This window comes from Danio aesculapii, chromosome 1 (assembly GCF_903798145.1).
Source record: "Danio aesculapii chromosome 1, fDanAes4.1, whole genome shotgun sequence".
In the NCBI taxonomy this organism is placed as follows: domain Eukaryota; kingdom Metazoa; phylum Chordata; class Actinopteri; order Cypriniformes; family Danionidae; genus Danio; species Danio aesculapii.
The window spans coordinates 23,833,188-23,854,999 of record NC_079435.1 but is presented as its reverse complement, the minus strand read 5'-3'; the positions used below and the strand labels follow the sequence as shown (position 1 = coordinate 23,854,999).

The 21,812-nt window shown below is 35.9% G+C and overlaps 1 protein-coding gene across 5 annotated transcripts in view; it reads left to right on the top strand.

The window, feature by feature from the left end:
• Nucleotides 1-21,812, top strand: part of dclk2a (doublecortin-like kinase 2a) — a 113,736-nt gene that overhangs the window by 39,562 nt on the left and 52,362 nt on the right. For 2 of the 5 annotated variants that reach the window (XR_008837826.1, XM_056457650.1), the window contains exons 3-6: nucleotides 2,306-2,435; nucleotides 9,651-9,758; nucleotides 10,684-10,740; nucleotides 16,250-16,344. Coding sequence is in view for 4 of the 5 variants with exons in the window: in XM_056457650.1 (XP_056313625.1) it covers nucleotides 2,306-2,435; nucleotides 9,651-9,758; nucleotides 10,684-10,740; nucleotides 16,250-16,344 (390 nt within the window). In the remaining variant the exon portion in view is untranslated. The remainder of the gene's footprint in view (nucleotides 1-2,305; nucleotides 2,436-9,650; nucleotides 9,759-10,683; nucleotides 10,741-16,249; nucleotides 16,345-21,812) is intronic. The other 3 variants (XM_056457659.1, XM_056457677.1, XM_056457668.1) reach the window with 3 other exon arrangements.

Sequence of the window (21,812 nt, the reverse complement as noted above, 5' to 3'; positions counted from 1 at the left end):
ATTGTATTGAAACTTTTTCAAAGTGTTAAAGAACCCATATTACGCATTATAAAAGGTCATATTATGGTTTTGGGATCTCCAACAACAGGCTAATCAAGGTCAAAGGTCAAAAAACACTTTTATTGTCTTATATTTTGCATTTATTTTTACCTAATTATCCCAACGACTACCCCTCCTTAGCACGATGCTAACCTGCGCTGATTGGTTCGATGACCCATTTGTTGTGATTGGTCGGCTGCACTCAGCGCGAGACAGGGAGAAATGCCCACCACGGCTTATCAAAAATTTTGAAGTAGTCAGAGTGCAGAGTGTATGTGTGAGCCCAATGCAGGATAGCATTAAAGCAATGCAGTTAAACACCAGCATATTGCTCTATTCTTAACCATGACACACATTCAGTATTAATCCACACAGTGGCAAAAGCTGAACTATTTTGAAACTTTACCACCGCATGTGTGTAGGAACAGCTGACAGTGGCCATAGCAACGACAAATGGCAGAGAATCGTGAGCTCACAAACTAATTTAAATCCGTAAAGAAAGCGACACGTGGCACGTTTTCAGCATGGCTTTAGACGTGATATGAGAATATAAAGAGTTAACCAGATGCAGTACAAGCCGCATAGAGCGGTTACAAATAATAAAACACAATTAAATACATATTTTGCAAGCTAGAGAAAATAAGGACGCATCCATTTTAATCACACACACTTACACTTGTAAAATGGAGGAAGAAACTGATCCATGAACTGTGTACTGTAAAGTTCCTGTCAAGCTCTGACAAAGTCCAATTCATCAATAGTCTTTTCTGACCTTCCTTTAACAAACGGCTGACGAATCCCAAGTTCTAAGCGTGTAGATTGCTGAAGCACTCGTCAGAAAAATGACGGTAACACAGCACAAGGCTGGGGCTATAATGCTGAGGTATTTTTAAGAAAATAAACTTTAACCACTAACTATTTAAAGCCTCGTCTTTGGTTAGGGAAAATAACACTTTCCCTCACACTTCAGAGCACAGCGTTTTCGCGACATAATTGAACAGGGATCTGCTACAGTGTTTGTCTTTCTCTTTTTCTTTCTACAGTGTTTGTGGCCAGGTGGTTAAATTTTCCCAGGACTGCATGCGCAACAAATGGGTGGAGTTCCGTATCAATGTCACGTCAACATGGCTATAGATTCATTACCCTGACAGTTCATTTGAACCACTCTGAGGCGACTCTTTTATAGATGAATTTAAACACGGTGCACTTTAAGATTTAAGCCTTAGCTGGATATTTCACTTCACTTAAAGCTGTTTTACATACTACATGGAAGGTCATTTTCAAAAACCCATAATAGGGGCTTTTTAAGGAAAAGCATGGCCATTTTCATTGATTCACAGTCAATCCATAAATCAGTTTTGAAATTATTTTAATTTGTTTTTTTGGGTTGTTTTGGTTTTGTATTCTGTAAGACATTATGTTTTACTGAGTTTAAATGATGTCAAAAAAAATGGATGCACAGAAATTTCGACAACCAAAAATAGTCACTCACAAATAAATATGTACTTTGATAAAAGAGAACATTGCGTTACTCGCAGTAGGGGTACTATTTTTAATAAACACTCTTACAGTATGTATTTCAGGAAAGTGACAAACATCCTATAATACACATAAAGAGAACCAACCTGTCCTCCAATCTATATGCTATTATCTTCTCTTTAACTGTTTATTCTGTGTCACACATAGTTTTTTTCTTCACTAAAGAAAAAATACACTAGAAAGGAGTATTTTGATAAATTTCTGTACTGTGATAAATGTGTATATTTTCACTTGGCTTCATTATCATATATGTTTTAATTATAAACAGTTTCCCAGATATTATAATCTATGTAGAATAATACTAAACCAAAACTTATGGTTTCCATTTCTTATTGCATTCAATGTGACTTTGGCTGCAGTTTTAACATTCAAGTGGGTATTTAGCTACTCCGTACCATTATCAACCAAACTCGACCAAACCAAAACTAGATTTTAGGAAAATGAAATAGCCTGCCATTGAGGTAATTTTACAATCATTCTTTCAGAAACCAATAAGAGAAGAAGAGATTTTATCACATCTAAATCTATTCAAGGAAAAACAGTCCACAGATTCAGTCTAGAGAGTCTAGCTCTTGACATTTGCAGCTCTTACCCCAGATATTCAGCATTGTGAACTACTTTATCAGTTTATCACATGACTCTTGAAGTCACATGGTCACTTCCATTCATTTCTTAAACAGTGTTTCTCCTTTTGTCTCTTCCCCCACCCCTTCCTCTCTCTGTCCAGATTATAAGTTTGCAGGATTTCTTTGGGGACGATGACGTTTTCATCGCGTGCGGCCCTGAGAAGTACCGTTATGCACAGGATGATTTTGTGTTGGATCACAGTGGTAAGGCTTCCACAGCCTTTATAACCGGTAGGCTCAGCTAAACTAACTTCATTTCACTTCAGTGTCTCTCATACTAAACTAATGAAATGTTTTCTTCACTACAGCATGCACTGTAAACCAGCACATACAGTATATAAATATAAAATGACTATTTTGGAACCAAAACATACAATTTAATTCATGAATAAATAAATCATTTGAACTGCATCATATTGTATTTTTCTATATCTCAGCTAGGCTTTTTCAAATTTAGATTGTTGTTAAATAAATGTGGCAAGTACACTATATTGGCTAAAGTTTTGGAACATCTGCCTTTACAGGCACAGAAACTTTAATAAAATCCCAATCTTAATCCTTTGGGTTTAATATGGAGTTGGCTCACCCTCTGCAGCTATAGCTTCAGCTTTTCTGGGAAGGCTTTTCACAAGGTTTAGAGTGTGTTCATGGGACATTTTGACCACTCTTTTAGAAGCGCATTTGTGAGGTCAGCCACTGATGATGAAGAAAAAGTATGGCTCACAGTCTCTGCTTTAATTCATGCCAAAGTTGTTTTATTGGGTTGAGGTCAGGACTCTGAGCAGGCCATGTTTTTCCACAACAAACTTGCTTACACATGTATTTTATGGACTTTTCTTTGTGCACTGATATTAAACCCCAAACTGTTCTCACAAAGTGAGAGCATGAAATTGTTTAAAATGTATTGGTATGCTGAAGCATTAAGAGCTCCTTTCACTGGAATTCAGAGGTCATGCCAAACCATTGAAAAACAATGCCCATCATAATCCCTCTCCACTAAATTTTACACTTGGCTCGATCCAGGCAAGTAGCGTTCGTCTGGAAACAACAATCCCAGACTTGTTCCATCTCAGTGTGCCGCAGTGTGCACTATCTATTATTACAAACTATCACAAATCTATTATTTGTAACCTTTTATCATATCATACTTGTAGTTATAGTATACAAAATCCTTAGAAATGACATTTAACTGTTCCTAGAGTGTGTGCGGAGTTTGGTAAAACAGCGTTTTTCTCCTTTGGCCCTACATTATGAAATGAAATTATATGAAGTTATCATGTTAGAAACAATTCCATCTCTAAATAATTTAAGTTTGTCTTTCCTGGAAATTTCACTAATTGACTTATTGCACAGGTGGGCAACCAAACATGATACCATTAGGGATGCAACGATTATAGATTTTGGTTGTACAATTATAGTCTAATCACAGTTTCACGGTTATCACAAGTATTATGCATTCATTAATTTCAAAACACTATTAGTTTAGAAAGTCACATGTTATTTATCGTCCATTTCTCTTTGGACTTAAATATAAATGAATAAAAGTTTTTTACATTTAAACATAAGTAATCCTTTTACACTGAAAATAAACGACAGAACAACGAATAATATAAATAAATTAATTAATAAATAAATAAATGACTAAATAAATAAATACATAATTAATTAATAAAAATAAATAAATAAATAAATGAAAGGAATGAATGAATGAATGAATGAATGAATGAATGATACATTTAAAAAAAATTATTTCTCTGATGTAAATCTAAGCTACGTGTTGGCCTAGTATTTCCCTTTTAAAAAGAGAACAAATGTAGTCAAAGGCTGCTGAACCTCTGTCTGAAAGGCACTTTTGATCTACCATATCATATTAGCCATGGTTAATTCTGTATGTGTGCGTATTAGCCTTGTGTACAAACTCGGAACTTCAAACTAGCGCACAGCTGGCATAACATTGTTAGGCTTAACTACTGCTATAGGGTGTTTTGAGTGGTTGCTAAGGCGTTGCTAGGTGGTTGCTAAGTTGTTGCTAGGGTGTACTGATTGGTTGCAAGGTGGTTCCTAAGGCGTTGCTAGGTGATTGCTAGGGTGTTGCTAGGCGGTTGCTAAGGTGTTCTGCATAGTTGCTAGGAAGTTTCTAGCATAAATTAGCATGGTTATAGAATAAATTAGCATGTTGCTAGCATGTTTCCAAAATAAATTAGCATGTTGTAAGCATGGTTCTAGTATGAATAAGCATGTTGCTAACATGTTTTAATATAAACTAGCATGTTGTTTTGTTGCTAGTATGTTTAGTATGAATTAGCATATTGTTAACATGGTTCTAGTATGAATTAGCATGTTGCTAGTATGATTAGTATGTTTGTTAGTAGGTTTTAGTATGGATTGGTATGTTTCTAGTATGAATTGGTATGTTGTTAGTATGTCCAATTTACAGTCAATGGCAGTTTTTTACAATGGAAGTCCATGGGACAGTTGCTAGGATGCCGCAAGTGGTTGCTAGAGTGTGCCTAGTAAATTGAAAGGTCATCAATTATTGGCGGATTGTTAGTGTGAGTTAAATAAGCCTCACTTTAAGGCTGTATGACAGTCTGGCGGAAAGTTATGAGGTCACAAAGTTTGGTCCAATGTTAAGCCAATGGGACTTTTCTGAATTTTCCAGGTCAGTTGTTAAAACCATAAGTTGCATCAGTTGGAAAAGATATAGCAACTTAATTTAGTATAGTTTGGAGGTTTAGAGTTGGTTTGATGGTTGCAGTATGAACGGTCTGGTAGGAGATGCGTTCTTAAAACTGTCTAAGAAGAAGAAGACGACGACGAAAGAAGAAGTTTATGTAGTATAACAGTATGTTAGCTTTCTCAAGCCACCATAGTTATTGCTATCAGTGTGCCTGGCACCTGCACAAAAACAGAACAAAACAGAATGGTCTTCTACATATAAGTAATAGGATTACAACTGTACCATTTCCATAATGAAATTATTCATTCACATTCATTCATACTCTGGCTTGCAAAAATTAATCCGTTTCCCACAATGAACATCAGAAACCAACCAGGATTACAGTGTCAAGGGAAGTAACCTTGTTAAGAGAACTTCCTCTCTATTGTTCAGTCTATTTTTTTGAACATGATGAACTGAATATCTAAAAGAAATCGTTAGATATTTTTCATCTTGTTTTGCTGAAACGCCTCCAGTTCTTGTAGCATTTACCACACGCACACCATGATAACTTGATTCATAGCGGTGTAAATTTAGTTCAGTTGCTTGGCATTTTGTCCTAGTTCTACTCCGCTGCCCCACTTAGCCTACAGTAAGTAGGACTTTTCCAAAAATATAAAGAAACGGTAAGTTTGTGTCTGCCTGTATTTAACGCTCAACCTTTTCCTTCCGCAGCAGAAGCGAAGTGTCCTTAAAACACAAACCCACCACAAATCCAAATCTTCTGTAACTAAAGAACTCATTACACGTTGTCTCTCAGATTCTTCTGTGCCAAATGCTTAAATTAAGCCCCATGAAACAGATTAGCTGGGCATTGATGGCGTTTTATAATGGCATTTGGCTTGTTTTATCTCCATCACTCCACGATCCAGCACTCATCAGCTAATTTATCACTATCCGCGTCATTAGCAAGTGCCATGTAATCGACAGGACAGATCGGGCCCAATCGCTGCTGTTGAGGATGAATCATCCCTTACTAAATTTCTGCACCCACTGCTCTCATTAGAAAGATGGGCTGCTCTCATAGGGCTTCAATAGCCTGTGTGATTACGCCTCTGCGCAAAGGCTGGCACATGCAAAGCTGGATTGTGTAATTGTGCAGTTTTTCACTCATTTACTAACAAGCATCTATAAATTTGCCCTAATATGAACATATTTACATGCTTTGATGGGAGTATGTGCATATGTTTGTTCGTGTGTCTGTCGTACTGAATTTAAAATGTAAATGATGATGGTAAATGATGTAAATGATGAGATTTGCACAGTACCATTTAGATGTTTGTGGTGGTAGTAGTTTTTTTAGCAAGGGTAATTTTAATAAAGGGCACCTATGATGAAAATAATATTTAGGAAGCTGCTTGGACAGAAAGGTGTGTAGGAATAGTGTGTCCACAGTCATACTAAAGTAATATAAAGACAATTCGTCTTTTTTTTTTTTTCATTTCCTGATGTTAAAATAGGATCCAAATCCCAACCATTTTGAGGCCGACTGCAACGTGACATACGAGTGCGGTTTCCCTGCCCAATGATTTGATTGACAGCCCCATATTAACATATCTCCGTAGTAACGCGTATAATCATGTCAACAAGGCAGGACAGGCGCAAAGTAGCTGGGATTAAAAGATCTGTTCAGTGCTCTGTGATCATCAATCATCATCAAATGTGATCAAGGATGAGTTTTACAAGTTTAAAACGTTTTTAAAACAGTGCATGTTTTCAATGGGTTACAGTGATTTTACCGTCTTCATCACCACAGCCTCGGGTCAGTACAATTATAAAAGAAAGACGCTTCAATCCTGGTTTGTGGACGTTAAATCAGGTTGATTTTGTACATTAACATAACGGATATCTTTACAGCTGTGGATATTAACGTGTATCCTGTCACATTTGCTGTGCAAAAACAGTGCAAAGTTAAACGCGGGCTCTGTGTGTGTGTCTGCTGTGTGTGTGAACTTTGTGTGTGACTCGTTGCAGAAAGACTTGAATTATCTCCACAACAAATAATCATTGGGAAAGTTCTTACTGTAGTATTTCTCACAAACGTTACGTGAGATCTGCTTCTTCATGTCTGTCACTGTGCTGTTTATCTGACGCAGCCGAGGCAGAGATTGAGGCACACTCTGACAGGCACGTGGGAACTGTGGGCAGGGAAAATTAGCATTAAAGGCACAGGCAACAATAACAGCTACAGTTCAAAGCTGAAAATTCTAATGTTCTGAAAGCTATAATAAATAATCTGATGGGTGTTTTTAGCTGAAACTTTACAGACACATTCTGGCGACACAAAAGATTTATCTTAAATCTTAGAAAAAGGGGTAAAGCAGATGCCCTTTAAAATGACAGTAAAGATAGCTATAATGTTTATAATTTTTCAGCTGCTGAGCTGGTTTAAGTAATGAGTTCGGAAACTTCATCATCCCTATGATGGTAATAGATTCTAAAATATAACAGAAAATTAATGTTTTAATAGTATAAGTATAAGAGGCCTGTTTAAAGCTGGTACCAAAATGCAGTTTTTTGTATGCCTTTCAAGTCTTGTCATTAGGGCCAGACATAATCTGTGAACATTATTTGCTATTTCTGTGCAGATTTTTGTAAAAAATCTGTGGATTTATATGGAATGATTTTGGGAGTATCGTAACTAAAACCTTAATATATTAAATGAAAAAAAAAAAACCTTTATAACTTTTATTTAATATTTACAATGCAAATCCAATTAGATCCACTTATTTGGTGACCAAAGCAAGTTTCACACGTAATATATCTACTAAAGGAAAGAAAATATTAATTTACAAACTATATTGTAAATAAATCAAATGAACATTTTCATATTAGTCAAAAATATTACTGAAATTAATTTCAAAACTGACTCAAAATAAATGTACCTACATTTACACAAGTAAATAAACAGACTCGATGCCTTCTTATCACCAATGGAGAATGCTTAGGGCCCTATCATACACCCGGCGCAGTGTGGCGCAAGGCGCGACGCAATTGTTGTTTGCTAGTTTCAGCTTGGCGCAAGAGCCTTGCTGTTTAAATAGCAAATGCATTTGCGCTCATATGTGCGCCCATTGGCGTTCTGATGTAAAAAAGGATAGACTATTCTGTAGACCAGAACAAAGCCGGTCTATTGTCCAGCGCATTAGTTATGCGCCTCGCTTACACATTGCTTAATACAAGCAGGATGTACAGCAATGCGCAAATATCTTTACATATGAAAAAGAGTTAAAATATTAAGGATATATATAAGATATAATAAGGATATATAGGATATAAATGTAAAGGATTAAAATATTACAAAACATATTATTTTCTAACCTACATAAATATAAAAAACACACTTTCATGCCTTCATCTCGGGGGGCTTTTTCAGTTTTCACAACAATTTGCATTTGTATAATGTTATCATTATTAGCAGTATTATTTATTAAATGCATATTTATATTTGTTTTATTAAAAATAAGCTTAGATTTGCCCACCTGTCAGGTTTTAGACCATATGGGGTACAGCATGTGTATTAGGATATAACTCAGTTTTTTGAACACACTTCGTTATTATTGTTCATTTATTCGTTTGCTGGAAATTAGAACTGAATTTAGAAATAGTTTTGAAACAAATCTTTGCGCTCAACAAACGAAATTAATTATGTATAGGCTAATGCATACAACGCGTTACCCTATCCACAAGAGTGAAAGCGAAAGTAAACAATGAGGAGGCTCATCTCTCATTATCGCACTGTAGATGCTCTGTTTAACTGTTTTCTCTCTAGTGAAGCGATCAGTTTTTACACTTACAAAGTCCATCATTTAATTAGCAAATGCGCTATGGCGCGACGCAACTGACTCTTAAAGGGAATAGGAGATGAGACTCTGATTGGTTTATTCTCAAAACACACCTATAACTCATTAAGAAAATAAGCTCAACCCTTTTAGACCATGCGCCACGTCGCAAAGCAGATTTTTCCGTCCTTATATTAGCAAAAGTGGATTCTGACATGCCCTTAATGCGTTTGCGCCCTGCGCTTTGCACTTTGCGCATGGATCGTCAAAATCGAGCCCTTAATGTGTAAATGTGATCTAAAGCTTTTCTACTATTGATCACTTTCAGACAAATGCATTTAATCAGATTGCTTTCATATTGTACAAAATTGTGGTTGAATACATTCAATCAGAACCAAACACCTAATGTAGGCGTTGCCTAACCACCTACTAATATATTAACAATATGGGATATGTTGAGAGTAAACCCAAAATAAGGTATTCACTTATGTGCCCTTGTACCAGAACACATTTCATTCATATGCTTTTGTGCACGCTTGTAAGATCGTAACATGTATTTATTCATACAATGCAATTCGTGTACAGCACTGAACGCTCCTGATAAAGTAATTAAGAGTGTGATGAAATAAGAGGGAAGGGTCTCAATAAAATTCAAACACAAGTTTTCAAAAGAGACTCTTTTGAATCAATTTTAATTACAGCAATGCATCTCGGCTGAGCCCTTGTGATTGAATCACTGAGCATATTAATACCAGGTTGTAACAGGAGCAGAAAGTCCACAAACTTTTGAATGGTCATGTACAAGTAGCCAAAAAAAAAAAAGAAGTTGTTTATTTGAAACTGGTAAAGACAATAAGTGTGCATAATTCATTGTGAGCATCTAGACTTATTATGAGTATGTATATAAATGCATTCTCTGCTAATATCCAATATCTCTGTGTCCAGAATGTCAGGTGATCAAGTCCTCATATTCTGCTCGCTCTGCTCCCCCTGTGAGATACTCTGGATGTAAAAGTCCAGGAACTGGCCGTCGCAGTAAATCCCCTGGATCTGGTGAGGATATATTGCACCACCGATACAATTACGTAGGCATACATGCAAACAGTGCATCCTCCATCCATCCTTCCACTCAAAAATAAATAAATAAATAAAAATAAATAAACACATATAAACAGCAGGTGAAATAAGTATTCTTAAGTATAAATAAGGTTCTGTGGGTATGAAATCTGATCTTTAGTTCTTATTTTCTATAGGATTCAAGTCAGGTGATTGGCTAGTCCATTCTAGCAGATTTATTGTATTTTCCGAAACCAATCAGGAGATTCTTGGCTGTGTTTTGTCCATCCCAGTTACAAATTCATTGTGCTGGTAATCTAGGTGTTAAGACTGAAGCAGCTAATATTAATTTACACTGACAATTAGTATTACTACTGAGAAATTTTTAGCTGCTGTCTGGGCTTTCCATACCTTTTTACACCACCTTCATGTGTTCAATACTATTTCCTAGTGTCAATTCATTTTATTACACATAACTTAATTTGAAAAGTTTTTTTTAGGTTGTATGTATGGATTATTTTGGTCGTTACTGTCATCTGGTAAACATTTGGAGTCAACAACCCATTTAGAAATATGTTTTCTGAGATAAATGGTGACACGTAATTTCACCCGCTGTATATACATAACATATAAAAAAGTATTAAATGAAAAATGAACAACTGTACTCATCAAGCTGAACCATTCAACTCTGTTGTTTTTGTTCATTAATAGTTACAATTCAACATTTGGTTGTAATTCCACATCTTTTAACATTTGGTTTACCTCAGACTCGCAGCAGACAGGTTTGTTGAGAATAACAGCATCAGAAACTTGGTTTTTGATCTATTGTGATTCCCTGCATGTCCCTTCCTGTCATTCTCTTCCTCCCACTCCTGTCTGAAATGTTTTGTTTTTCGTTCAATTGCTTTCCTCTTCGCTCCAGCGAGGAGAACTGCAGGACACTTCTCCACAAATAGTCAGTCTCCAGTGAAATCGCCAAGTAAGTTTCATTGGTAATTTAGTCCTGACATTTCAACACAACAAAAAAACAACATTTCTTTCCCTTGAAGTGTTTTTATAATATTAGCACCCAAAACACTCATAATTTAGTTGTATTTGATCATCGCCACCTTCTCTTTGACCCATAGAATTAAAAACAAAGTTGTTTTCCCACCGTACCTTTAAGACTTCTAAAGGTAAAATGGCTTATTTTATCATTGACTAACCTCTATTTATTTGTTTATTTATTTGCTGGCAAAATGCTGTGATTTCAATAGGAATGTGCACACATTTTGGAATTGTGCTTAATGGCAAAATATTCCCATTACAGTTTCTTCAAGTTGGTCACACAGACTTATCATATTAACAAGCACAAAACTGTATGATATGATAGTGACTTTAGCTCCAAACAGTTAGGGCTGGACGATTAATCGAAGGTGATTTTCATGCACCTTTTGTGGGCCAGTTCTAGTAAAAATCTAGCATGTGCTTTCAGATGGAGCAGCATTTACTACAGTAAGTTGTAGTTCAATCACAAGCTACAAAAAAATCAGACTCGAAATCGAATTAATCAGATGATAATAAAGTCAAGACAGTTGTTCTGTCATAATGACAGCTTTTTGCATCACTTCAGTGTGATCTACAGCTGTGTGTAGTAAATGCTATTTGTAAAAATGTCCAATTTAATAAAACATTTTTACTCCCAACTCACTTCATAACTTCAGTCAAGTGTTTGAAATAAATTCTTCTGTGAGATGATTCCATAGTCATATGTTTAGTAGTCACACTGAATAAATGAAAGCAGTTGAATCTTCCCAGCAAACAATTTTGTGTTTAATAGACATCTAAACGTTGACAGCTTGGCTAAAACAAGACTAAACTATCAGTGAAAATCTAATAGACTAAGAATAGCAAACAAAATAGTCAAATAGACCGATTAGACAGACTTTATATGTGTAGTCATTCATTTATGTTTATTTGATGACTAGTCTAGTTATGGCCTATTCTTAAACGTCTCGTAGATTTTCACTGACAGCCCAAATTTAGCCTTGTTTTAGCCAAGATGATTATGTCTAGATGTCTATTAGACATCTATTAGACATCTTTTCAAAACAAAAGACCTCCTGGGTCCCTTTATGTTTGGAGTTTCCACACAAGAGCGACCTCTGACCTTTGGAGGAAATTAACTATTGAACACACAATCATGCTTTCCTGACAAAATTTGCGATATCAATTTTATAAATTGTCCAGCCTTAAAAACAATGCTTTGATATTCACCATGTAAAATACAGAATTTTGCCAGTGAAATTTACCTTATGTAACAGCAATAACAACAGACCTTAAATATTTAAGGAGTAGGCTGTCGTGTGTTAATACTTTGATACATGTCTTTTAATCACGTGTATCCACTACATTATAAACAACAGATGCTTCTATGCTGCTAGCTTTATTGCCTTTATCATAACCAAAACTAAAGCCCAAAGTACACCTTCATTTTTATTATTATATCTAGATATGCGTACACAAATTTTGCGTCTGTACGTGCAGTTTGAAAACATGGACTTAGTCTGCAATATAAGTGCAGCTCGCATTATATTATTTTTATGCTACTTAGTTTGTCCACAAGGTGTCAACACTAAACCGGATTAACAACAACAAACTACTGAAGACAGCAAAACTTAGAAGAGCTCATTTCCTGCATTGAATGAAATCCACAACTACGGTTGGGTCGATAGACGATGCCATCGTCCATCAGCGATGGTCGATAGACATCACGATGCTGAGCTGGCATCGCGATGATGCCCTGCCTTGTCGCAGCAGCAAAACCCCTCTCAAAAAATACACACTTAGGCCCCATTTACACTAATACGTCTTAGTTTTAAAATCGCATTTTAGAACGAACATCTTCCATGTCCACACTGGCGTTTCATCTAGCATTTAAAAAAAAATTCTCTGTCCATACTATACCACTGAAAACCCACATCACGTGACCACACACATGCTGGCATGCGATGCAGCATATACTAGTCCTATATGTTTATTAGACGTCTGAGGTCTAGGCAGTCAGCGGGTGCTTTGAGCACAAAACTCCAGAGAGCAGTGCAAGTCGGACAGTTTACAAAGATGTACCGCTGGATCGTGTCTCACTATAGTTGCTTTTGAATCTATTAAATAATGTGTCACAGCGTCAGTACACTGCTTCAATCTATTGCTTTCATGCTTGTTCTTAGTAATTTTAGCGAAAACTTCAGATACTGTTGGTTGGTTCCTATTAGTTGTGCACCGTTTTTTAACCAAGTTTGTCGATCAAGTTTGTCGATGCCATTATAACGACACAGATCACTCTGCCTATTCATGCCAGAGACCCCTCGGAAAAAGTGGTTGACAGGTGGTAATTTGTGTGTAACATATTTATGTATGATTTGGTTATTGGTAAAACAAAGACCATGCGTGTCAGGCAGTTGAAACGGTAGGCTACAAATAAATAATTTGTTATTAATTATTAATTATTCATAAATAATTCACCGCTGCCTATGATGTGGATGCCATTGTCCATTGCGATGTTTCACATTAGACATCAAACAATGCCAAATTGGTCGACATCACCCTATCCAAAACTGTTGCGTATTTTACGTATTATTTTATTTTTGTGTTACGTAGTTTGTCCCCAAGGTGTCAACACTGAATCGGACCAACAACAACAAACTACTGAAGACAGCAAAAACTTAGATAAGATAATTTGCTGTATTGAATGATATCCACAACTCTAATTGAAAACAAAGACTAGTTTTTATCGCTCATAACTTTTGGAGAAAAAAAACAAACAAAATAAACACTGTACATTTTGACTGTGTATGTGTGCTAACACACACAAAGTAAGAGTATACTTTGGGCTTAACCTACGAGCTGACAACCCTATGGAATTCTTGAGCTTTTCAAGCAGAATCTTCCCATATGATGCTGAAATACTCCAAAGGACGCTCATCTGCAGAATGAGCCATACATGACCTGTAACCCCTCAGTGTAGCATTCAATCACGCTAATAGCTCTTCTCTATGGCCTTTCAAATCCATCAGCCAGTCGAGAATGCTATTTAAAACTGCCTCTCTGGCCACTGCCCCGAACCCTGGCATGCACATACTCTAATCTATCAGACATACCAATTGGATGTGTACACTAAATTCTGGCATCCTCATCTGCTTTCTGCTTAAATTGGCTAATGCAGCACACACACCCTAAATTCCTGTGCCCCTGAACTCTTGCATGCCTGGAGAGAAATCTGCTCATGCCACAGTCAACACTCAGCGGGAAATGCCAAGAGCAGCTTTTCTACAAATCCATGCTCCCTGCGGATTCTGACGCACTTGGGATGCACTCATTAATGTGTTTTCTACTGGTCAAAAGTCTGCCCTCAGTATGATTTTATAAAGTTTGGTTGAAATGAAGCCTATTTTGACTATCATGGCTGAAGTTATTTGATCAAAATACAGTATTTGAAGAGTTTAGATGCAAAAACCTCTAAATGCCGTTTGAAACGTTCTTCTAAAAGTAGCATTTCTCTCTAAATGCTGTGTGTAGGCTTTTAATTTTACTTTTATAGTGACAAATAAGTTATTTTAATTTCCTTTAAAGTTAAAAAACTGAACATAAACATAGGAGGCTGAGAAAAAGTATAATTTTAGCTGAAAATTTCAGACGGTATATAGAGGTTTTTGAATCTGAAATTTAAATTTTTTATTGGTAAATATTGGTGTTCAAAAGAACTGTTGTCTTATTGGACAGAATTTAAAATGTAATTCATTGCTGATTTAAAGCTAAATTTTCTGCATAATTACTGCAGTGCATGATCCTTTAGATATGCTCAAGAAACATTTATATAAACTGTATAAATGTTGCTCTTTATTTTAGGGAATATAGAATATAGCAATATTTTATGATTAAAAATATTACGCTGAATTAAAGAAAGCATTTATATGTAAAGACATTTACGTACCAAGACATTTATAATGTAAAATAGAGAAAAAAATGTTTTTTATTATTATTTTACTATTCAAAAAATAAATAAAATCAGTTTCCACAAAGCAATGAAACAAATGAATGAAAAACATGATAATATTTGAGAATACATGAGAATATTTAAAAAATTAGATATTATCAATATCTAAGTAGCAGTAATAATTGATCATAATAGAACATCAATTTTAAAAATTAAAATGATTTCTGAAGGATAATATGGTGTTGAAAAGTCAGTTTTGCTTGACAGGAATTAATACAATTTTAACTACATTAAAAAAGACAAAACATATTTGAATGTATTTATTTTACTGCAATATTTTACAGTTTTCTGTTTTTACAGTACAGATTTTTTTTTAAACAACGATTTTGTTCTGTAGTGTTTATTTTATTTTAATTTAATTTATTTGTCATGCATTATGTTTGATAGTGTTGCATTAAAGTTTCCTTTTACATTTATCTTGGCCAATGGCCATTCACTCTCTGATTGTTGAATTTAATATTGTGGAATAAGGCACAGGTGAGTGGCCAGACCCATTGCCAGCCTATTGAAAGGGGTGGTTCTTTTTTTTTTTTTTTTCAAAAGCAGACTTTTTTGCAGTTATTCACTTTATTTTCTATTAAATTATGTGCTTCAAATACTGCATTTTAGTGACATTTTAAGCACTAATATTTGCTGGACTAGCTTGTCAGATGGTGATCATAACCACATGTTTTGATGCTACAAAAATATTTCCTACATTTTGGTGTATGGTGCTTACCATACAATTATACCATAAACAGTTTATTTACAAATCGGCATTTAAACTTTAAGTTATTAAAGTTTTATAAATAATGTAATGAGATAAGAATTTTAAGTTAAGTTAAAAGAAATGTGAAAAAAAATATTTTTAAAATGCAAATTTATTATCATCCATCATTTAAAGAAACAGGAACAATAAGTTCAAATCTGTTCAAACTTAAATTAAAAACTGCTGCCTACAGACAAAAGACAAACTGGTTAGCTCATTTCTTCAGTCAGAATTTGTACATATGAGTAATTACAAATGTAATTTGTTTTAAAGCCTTCTTCTAATGAATATTTTCACAAAAATGGGACAACTGAGTAGCTAAATTTTGGACTTTGTCACTGGGGGGACAACTATTTTGTACCTAGGAGACTATTATATTATATTATATTATATTATATTATATTATATTATATTATATTATATTATATTATATTATATTATATTATATTATATTATATTATATTATATTATATTATATTATATTATATTATATAGTATGGTGTGTAACCTGACTACGGTTTGTTCATAATGGATGCCGCGTTGACATCACATGCCCAGCTGAATTGGACCTATGGAATATATTCAACTATATTACCAATGTCCTGAACAGTTTTTGTGTAACTGAAAATAACAAATGTCAGTACAGTAACACCATGTTTCTCTCTCTCACTTTTGTCTCCCTCCTCTTCTTGTCACTCTCCTCAGTAAACGGTGCACCCAACAGCCAAATCACTACCCCCAAATCCGCCAAATCCTCCAGCTCGTCCCCGACCAGCCCCCGCAGTATGCGCAACTTCAAGGTAAACCCGTCTGCATGGCAACAGACACCCTCTGTGCTGCTAATCAGTTTACTGCAGAAACATTGCTAGTTTTAGAATAGATTACTTCTTCATCGAGCCAGAATGCTATCAGATTTCTGGATGCTGACTCATAGATGATGGCTTCATGACACTTTCACTCGTGATTAAGAGTTTATAAAGCATGAGTAAATTACTACCTCTCAACAAAACGACGCAGCAATGACGACACCTTTTAAATGATATTTCATCAAAATGTTAAAACTGTAATCAAGCAAATCTACAAAACAGAAAAAGAAAAGAATAAACGTTCAGAGCCAGTCGTGTGTAAATGGTGAGAAAATGTAATTTTTTTTGTTTGAACTATCCCTTCTCTCTTGGCTTGTGTTCACACAAGCGAATACCGGCTGATTTATACTTCTGCATCATGCGCACTTCTCAAAAAATTTAACTACACGTCGCAATGGCGAATAGCGCAAGCTCTGTAATTGGTTGGCTTGGTAGCGCTGACGAGTGTCGAGTCGCATGAAGGAGCTCCAGGTGAAAAGTTTTGTTTTGTGTTGTGTTTACCATATGATCAAAGTTGTTGCACGTCTGCCAGTTCCCGCCTCTGAATAAGCGAGTTTGAGCTACTTGTACATTAGGGTAGCGTTCAGAAAAAACAAAACACCAGCGAAGAAACTCGACACAGACATAAACACCTACTGCTAGCGTTTCATAAGTGTTAGTGCTGAGCAACACAAACAGCGCGCAGAAGTATAAATGCACAGCAATGTGCAAGGCATTCGCTGTGGGTCACGAGGATCACTCGACGTAGAAGTATTAATCAGCCTTAAATTGCACATTTGCGTGTAAATAGACGTGTCAATATTTTGAGTTTACTCGATTCATTGGAGTATCAAATTCGCTTAATTTGTGCTTAAAAAAATTTTCACTATAGATGCAGATTTGTGTCATGGGCGGGGCTTCAATCCACCCGGTGACTCTAGTTTCGTTGCTAAATGGTTAATATGGTTTCTATTAAAATAGTAGCTGTGCTTTATGTGCTTTAGGAAGGCTGAAAAACAGCGTAGATTCGTTTGACATCTCTGTCTTGAATCCATTAGGTGCCCCCATTTCTGTGAGTTCATAAACTCTTACAGAAAATGTACCTGGATGATGGAGGCTTTCAGCAGTGCTTCTGACTGAGCCGAGTCCAGTTTGATGAGCTGTTGTCTGGTGTCGGCAGAAGGATTTTTCCTCGGGACACCAACGACAGGCGCTACGTCATAATCACGCCCATACTAGAGCAAGCTCCTGATTGGTTAATGTAGCTTGAATGTCCGCTAAAGTTCAGATTTTCCAACTCGAGTGAATCATGCGAATCACGCGTTAAGCGCGTCAAATATGCAAACGCTCAATTCGCACCACTTCATTCGTGTGAAATTCGTTATTCGTGCCATCTCATTCGCACTGCAGGATGTCTATTTATGTCTTTCTATTGACTTAACATGTAAATCACTTGCGCTTGATGCTTTGTCTGCGTGTGGTATGAACGCAGTATAATACTTCCAATGCATGTGCTAACTTCTGTTATTTACGTTCATAATTTTAAAAAGGCAGGTCAGAAAAGAGTGACTTAGAATTAAAGTCATGCATTTATTTTTGATAATAGATGCATGCTTTTACCTAATTTTTATGTGTTTCTTTGTTAAAAAATAATGTGAACGGGATATTAATGACGCCTTTGTTTGCTGCAAAAGTCGACAGCGACCTGCACTGAGATTAAACCACATATACAAATCAAAATTAATACTTATACATAAAGTAAATCTTTTCAAAATTAACCAAAAATGTAAAAATTCCAGATGTGAATTAGGTGCATTTCTATTAAGTTATTTAAGCATCTAAGGGTGTACTCACACTAGGCTATCCGGTCCGTGCCCAGGCATGTTTGACCCCAATATCCCGGTACGTTTGACAAATGTGAGTGCTCTGGCATGTTTCAGCCGGCCTTGGCCTTGTTGGAAGAGACGTGCCAGAGCACAGTTCGGTTGGGCTTTAGCGCGGTGCACTTGTAGTTTGAGTGCTAAGAGTGCCTGAGTGCGAAACTGAGGATGCAACATTACTATTAAATGAACCAGAAGCTGCGATCATTTTTTTTTTCGTGTTGTGATGCAGTTCTTAGAGAAGCAGAATATTAAGTGATAAAACTGTGGGCGTGGCTTGTTTTTTTTTTTTTTTTGTTTGTTTTTTACTGCGAGATGAATGGATGTAGTGAAGTAGCCATTTCATTGAGAAAGATCTGGAAGGGTGTTTAGAAGAGTTATTACAACCTAACAGACTCCTCATGCTCACCATTTCTGTTTGTTGTCAAAACTGATAGTTGGAGCAGCATGGTTAAGTATGTTAGCAATGCCCATTGCCTCAAAATCATGTAATCTGATAATTTAACTGAACAGGAAGTGCATTTTCAGATTTCAATTAAAGACTAGATAGGCAAAGAGAAAAATTGTCTAAATGACATGCACAGAGCTATTGTTCACCACAAAACTGGCAATGTGAGCTGAAAAAATCTATTTCGTTAGTTTTGATTTCTTGGGGACTTTTAGGGACTGTTTTATATGGATTTATTAATCATTCTTACTTTTTAATGAATGCATACTGTCATAGTTTATTGAAGATACAAACCCCTTGCTGCACATTAGCTGCCACCTTTAGCAAACCTCCTAATACGTGCAGCATGATGACTTTCATGAACGTTTATTAGCGTCAAAAGTGGTGGATCTGTTCAGCAAAATATTTGACTGCGTGTCATCACATCACGAACGACTCAAAATAATACAAAATATAACTAAAGCAATCCCCATTGTCTTGGCTTGTGGGAACCCAGCAAAAACCAGCTATGTCCATCTTAAACCAGCCTGGTCAAGCTGGTCATTTCCCAGTCTGACAAGCTAAGACCAGGCTGGAAATTACTGGAAACCAGCCTGGAAATGGCCAGAACCCCTTTAAAACCAGGCTGGTCAACCAGCTAAAACCAGCCAACCAGCCTAGTCTGGTTTAATCTGTTTTTTTCACTGGGTGAAAGCGATTCTTGTCCTAACTGAACTGTCACATCATCAATGACGTAAACATGCTCAAGCTCGGAAGGTAAAAAATGTTGGGGAGGGGGCACTATTGTGCCCAGTGACGGTTTAATGCTACAGGGTTGTTGCTAGATCAAATACGTTTGCGCCCGGAAGTTAGCGAGAATTATTTCTACTATTTATTAAATTTCCCATTTATTGTATTTTATTAACGTCTACCCCCACCCCAACCCTAAACCCAACCATCACAGTAACATAAAAACAGTAGTTGTACTGAGTATTATTTATGTTATCTATTAAATTGCCCAATTTTTTTTTACACCTCCACCACAACCCTAAACCCAACCGTCACAGTACTATAAAAGTATTATTTATTGTTATACAGTGTCATAAAAAATGCTGCAATATTAATGTGCATATCGCACCTCCGGCCGGCTGCATATTCGATCTATACTTTACCATTCTACAGTGCCTAGTGTAAATGCACCCTCAATGTAGTATTGGTAACATAGCAACCAACAGTAAACAAGGCTAGAATAATGAAGACAGCTCATTAATGATGTGGATGCAATGTTTACCATGTCCGTTTATTCGATAAATGCATTTCTATCTCCCATTATTTGTGCTAACCCTTTTTTTACGCAAACTAAAATCCAACTCAAGTCTAACTAAATAAAATCAAACTTTTTTTATCAGTACAATTTAAGTTATCAAGGTAAATTTAAAAAGGCTTACAGAATTACTTCATATAATTTATTATAATTCTTACAAAGCATTTTCAGTTTTTGGCCAAGTGCATCTACCGTTTTTAATTTCAGCCCAGAATTATCCTTTCTAGCTTAAATGCTTGATGTTAATCTGTCATGTTAAAATAATATCTGCGATAACTTAATAGCTACAAAATCAAGCATTTTCAAATACTATTCTTACATGCAGATTAAGGCCCAATCCCAATTCTATTTTTGTACTCCTTTTTGTATTCCTTAAAAACGAGTGTGAAAGGAAAGGGCTTCAAAATTTACCCCTGAGAAAGGGGGTCTCAACAGCATCTGCACACGTCATCATACGTCATTGCGATCTCTTGCTTCATATGAGATCAGACGATTGCGACTGCTGTAGTGATTCCAGTTGTGTTATTTTTTGGTATTTATCTTCAGGAAATCACTGAAGGCATATATTATGTTATCATAATTATATCTACTCTACAGGAGTTATTATTATTGATTATAGATAGCGAAGTTTAGCGTTTTTTATTTTAACGTTTTTTTCAAGCATGACGGTAAAACACAAATGCGGTTATGAATGTATTTAAAACATGTGTTTGTTTGCTGTAAAAATCGTAATAATGACAAATTTATCATTTGTGGATCTTCTTACTTCCGGGTGCATTCTGGGAAATTTTCTCACCCCTTGATTTTAAGTGTGGTCCTGAAAAATCTCTGTTCGGTATCTACCCCTTGCCCTTAGCCTACGCCTTCAAGCTAAAGACGATTGGGACACCCCTACCCCTTCACATGAACGTGCAAAACGAGGGCTAGGGGTAAGGGGAAGTGCTAAGGGGTAGAATTGGGATTGGGCCTAACACTGACAGCACTGCATGAGTTAACAGTGCTGTCTAGTGGCTGTTTGTAAAACTCTCCTTAGTCCATCCAATCCTTTTTGTCTTTTGGTGATCCCAGGACTGCTTAATGCATAACAACACATGCAGGTGCAAACTCCCATGAGATGATACTGTTAGTGTTTTATGTGCAGTGCAGCATTTAAAAAAAGTACAAGCACCATTTTAATGTTGCCTTCTCAATACATGTGCCTCCTGAATAAAATAATTGAGATATTTAGTAATTGACTGCATAGAGGTCTGGTAAGGGCATAGACATCTTCAAACCCTACTTGTAGACTAACTGAAAATCCTGTCTGAAAGATCTAATCAGTCCTATTCTTGGAAGCATTGCGAGTGGAGGCATTGAGATCATGCTGAGATCTGACTACAGTTCTCTGCAATTAAACCAAAGGTCAAAGTCAAGTATGATCAGAGCTTCAAGAACTCCTGCTGTTAATCTGCTTAACTGACTTGTCCATCAGACTGTAAGCTTCTTGTTGTACCGATGCTATCTTTAAAGCTTTTTAGAAAAAATAAGAAAAGTTAAAAGAAAAAATCGTGTGACAAGGAGACACTTTCAATCCTTTTAAAGAATATTTAAAGACATAGTTCACCCCAAAAATGAAAACTCTGTCATTGTTTATTTCTGCTGATCACAAAATATTATGTTAAAGAATATCCGTATCCGTATTTAACTTTTCCGTTTTGTTATTTCTCCCAGGAAACTCCCATCATTTCTATGGCTTAATTAAGTTACAAACATAACTTTTTGTCCATGTTTGTCATGTTGCCAGATAATGTAT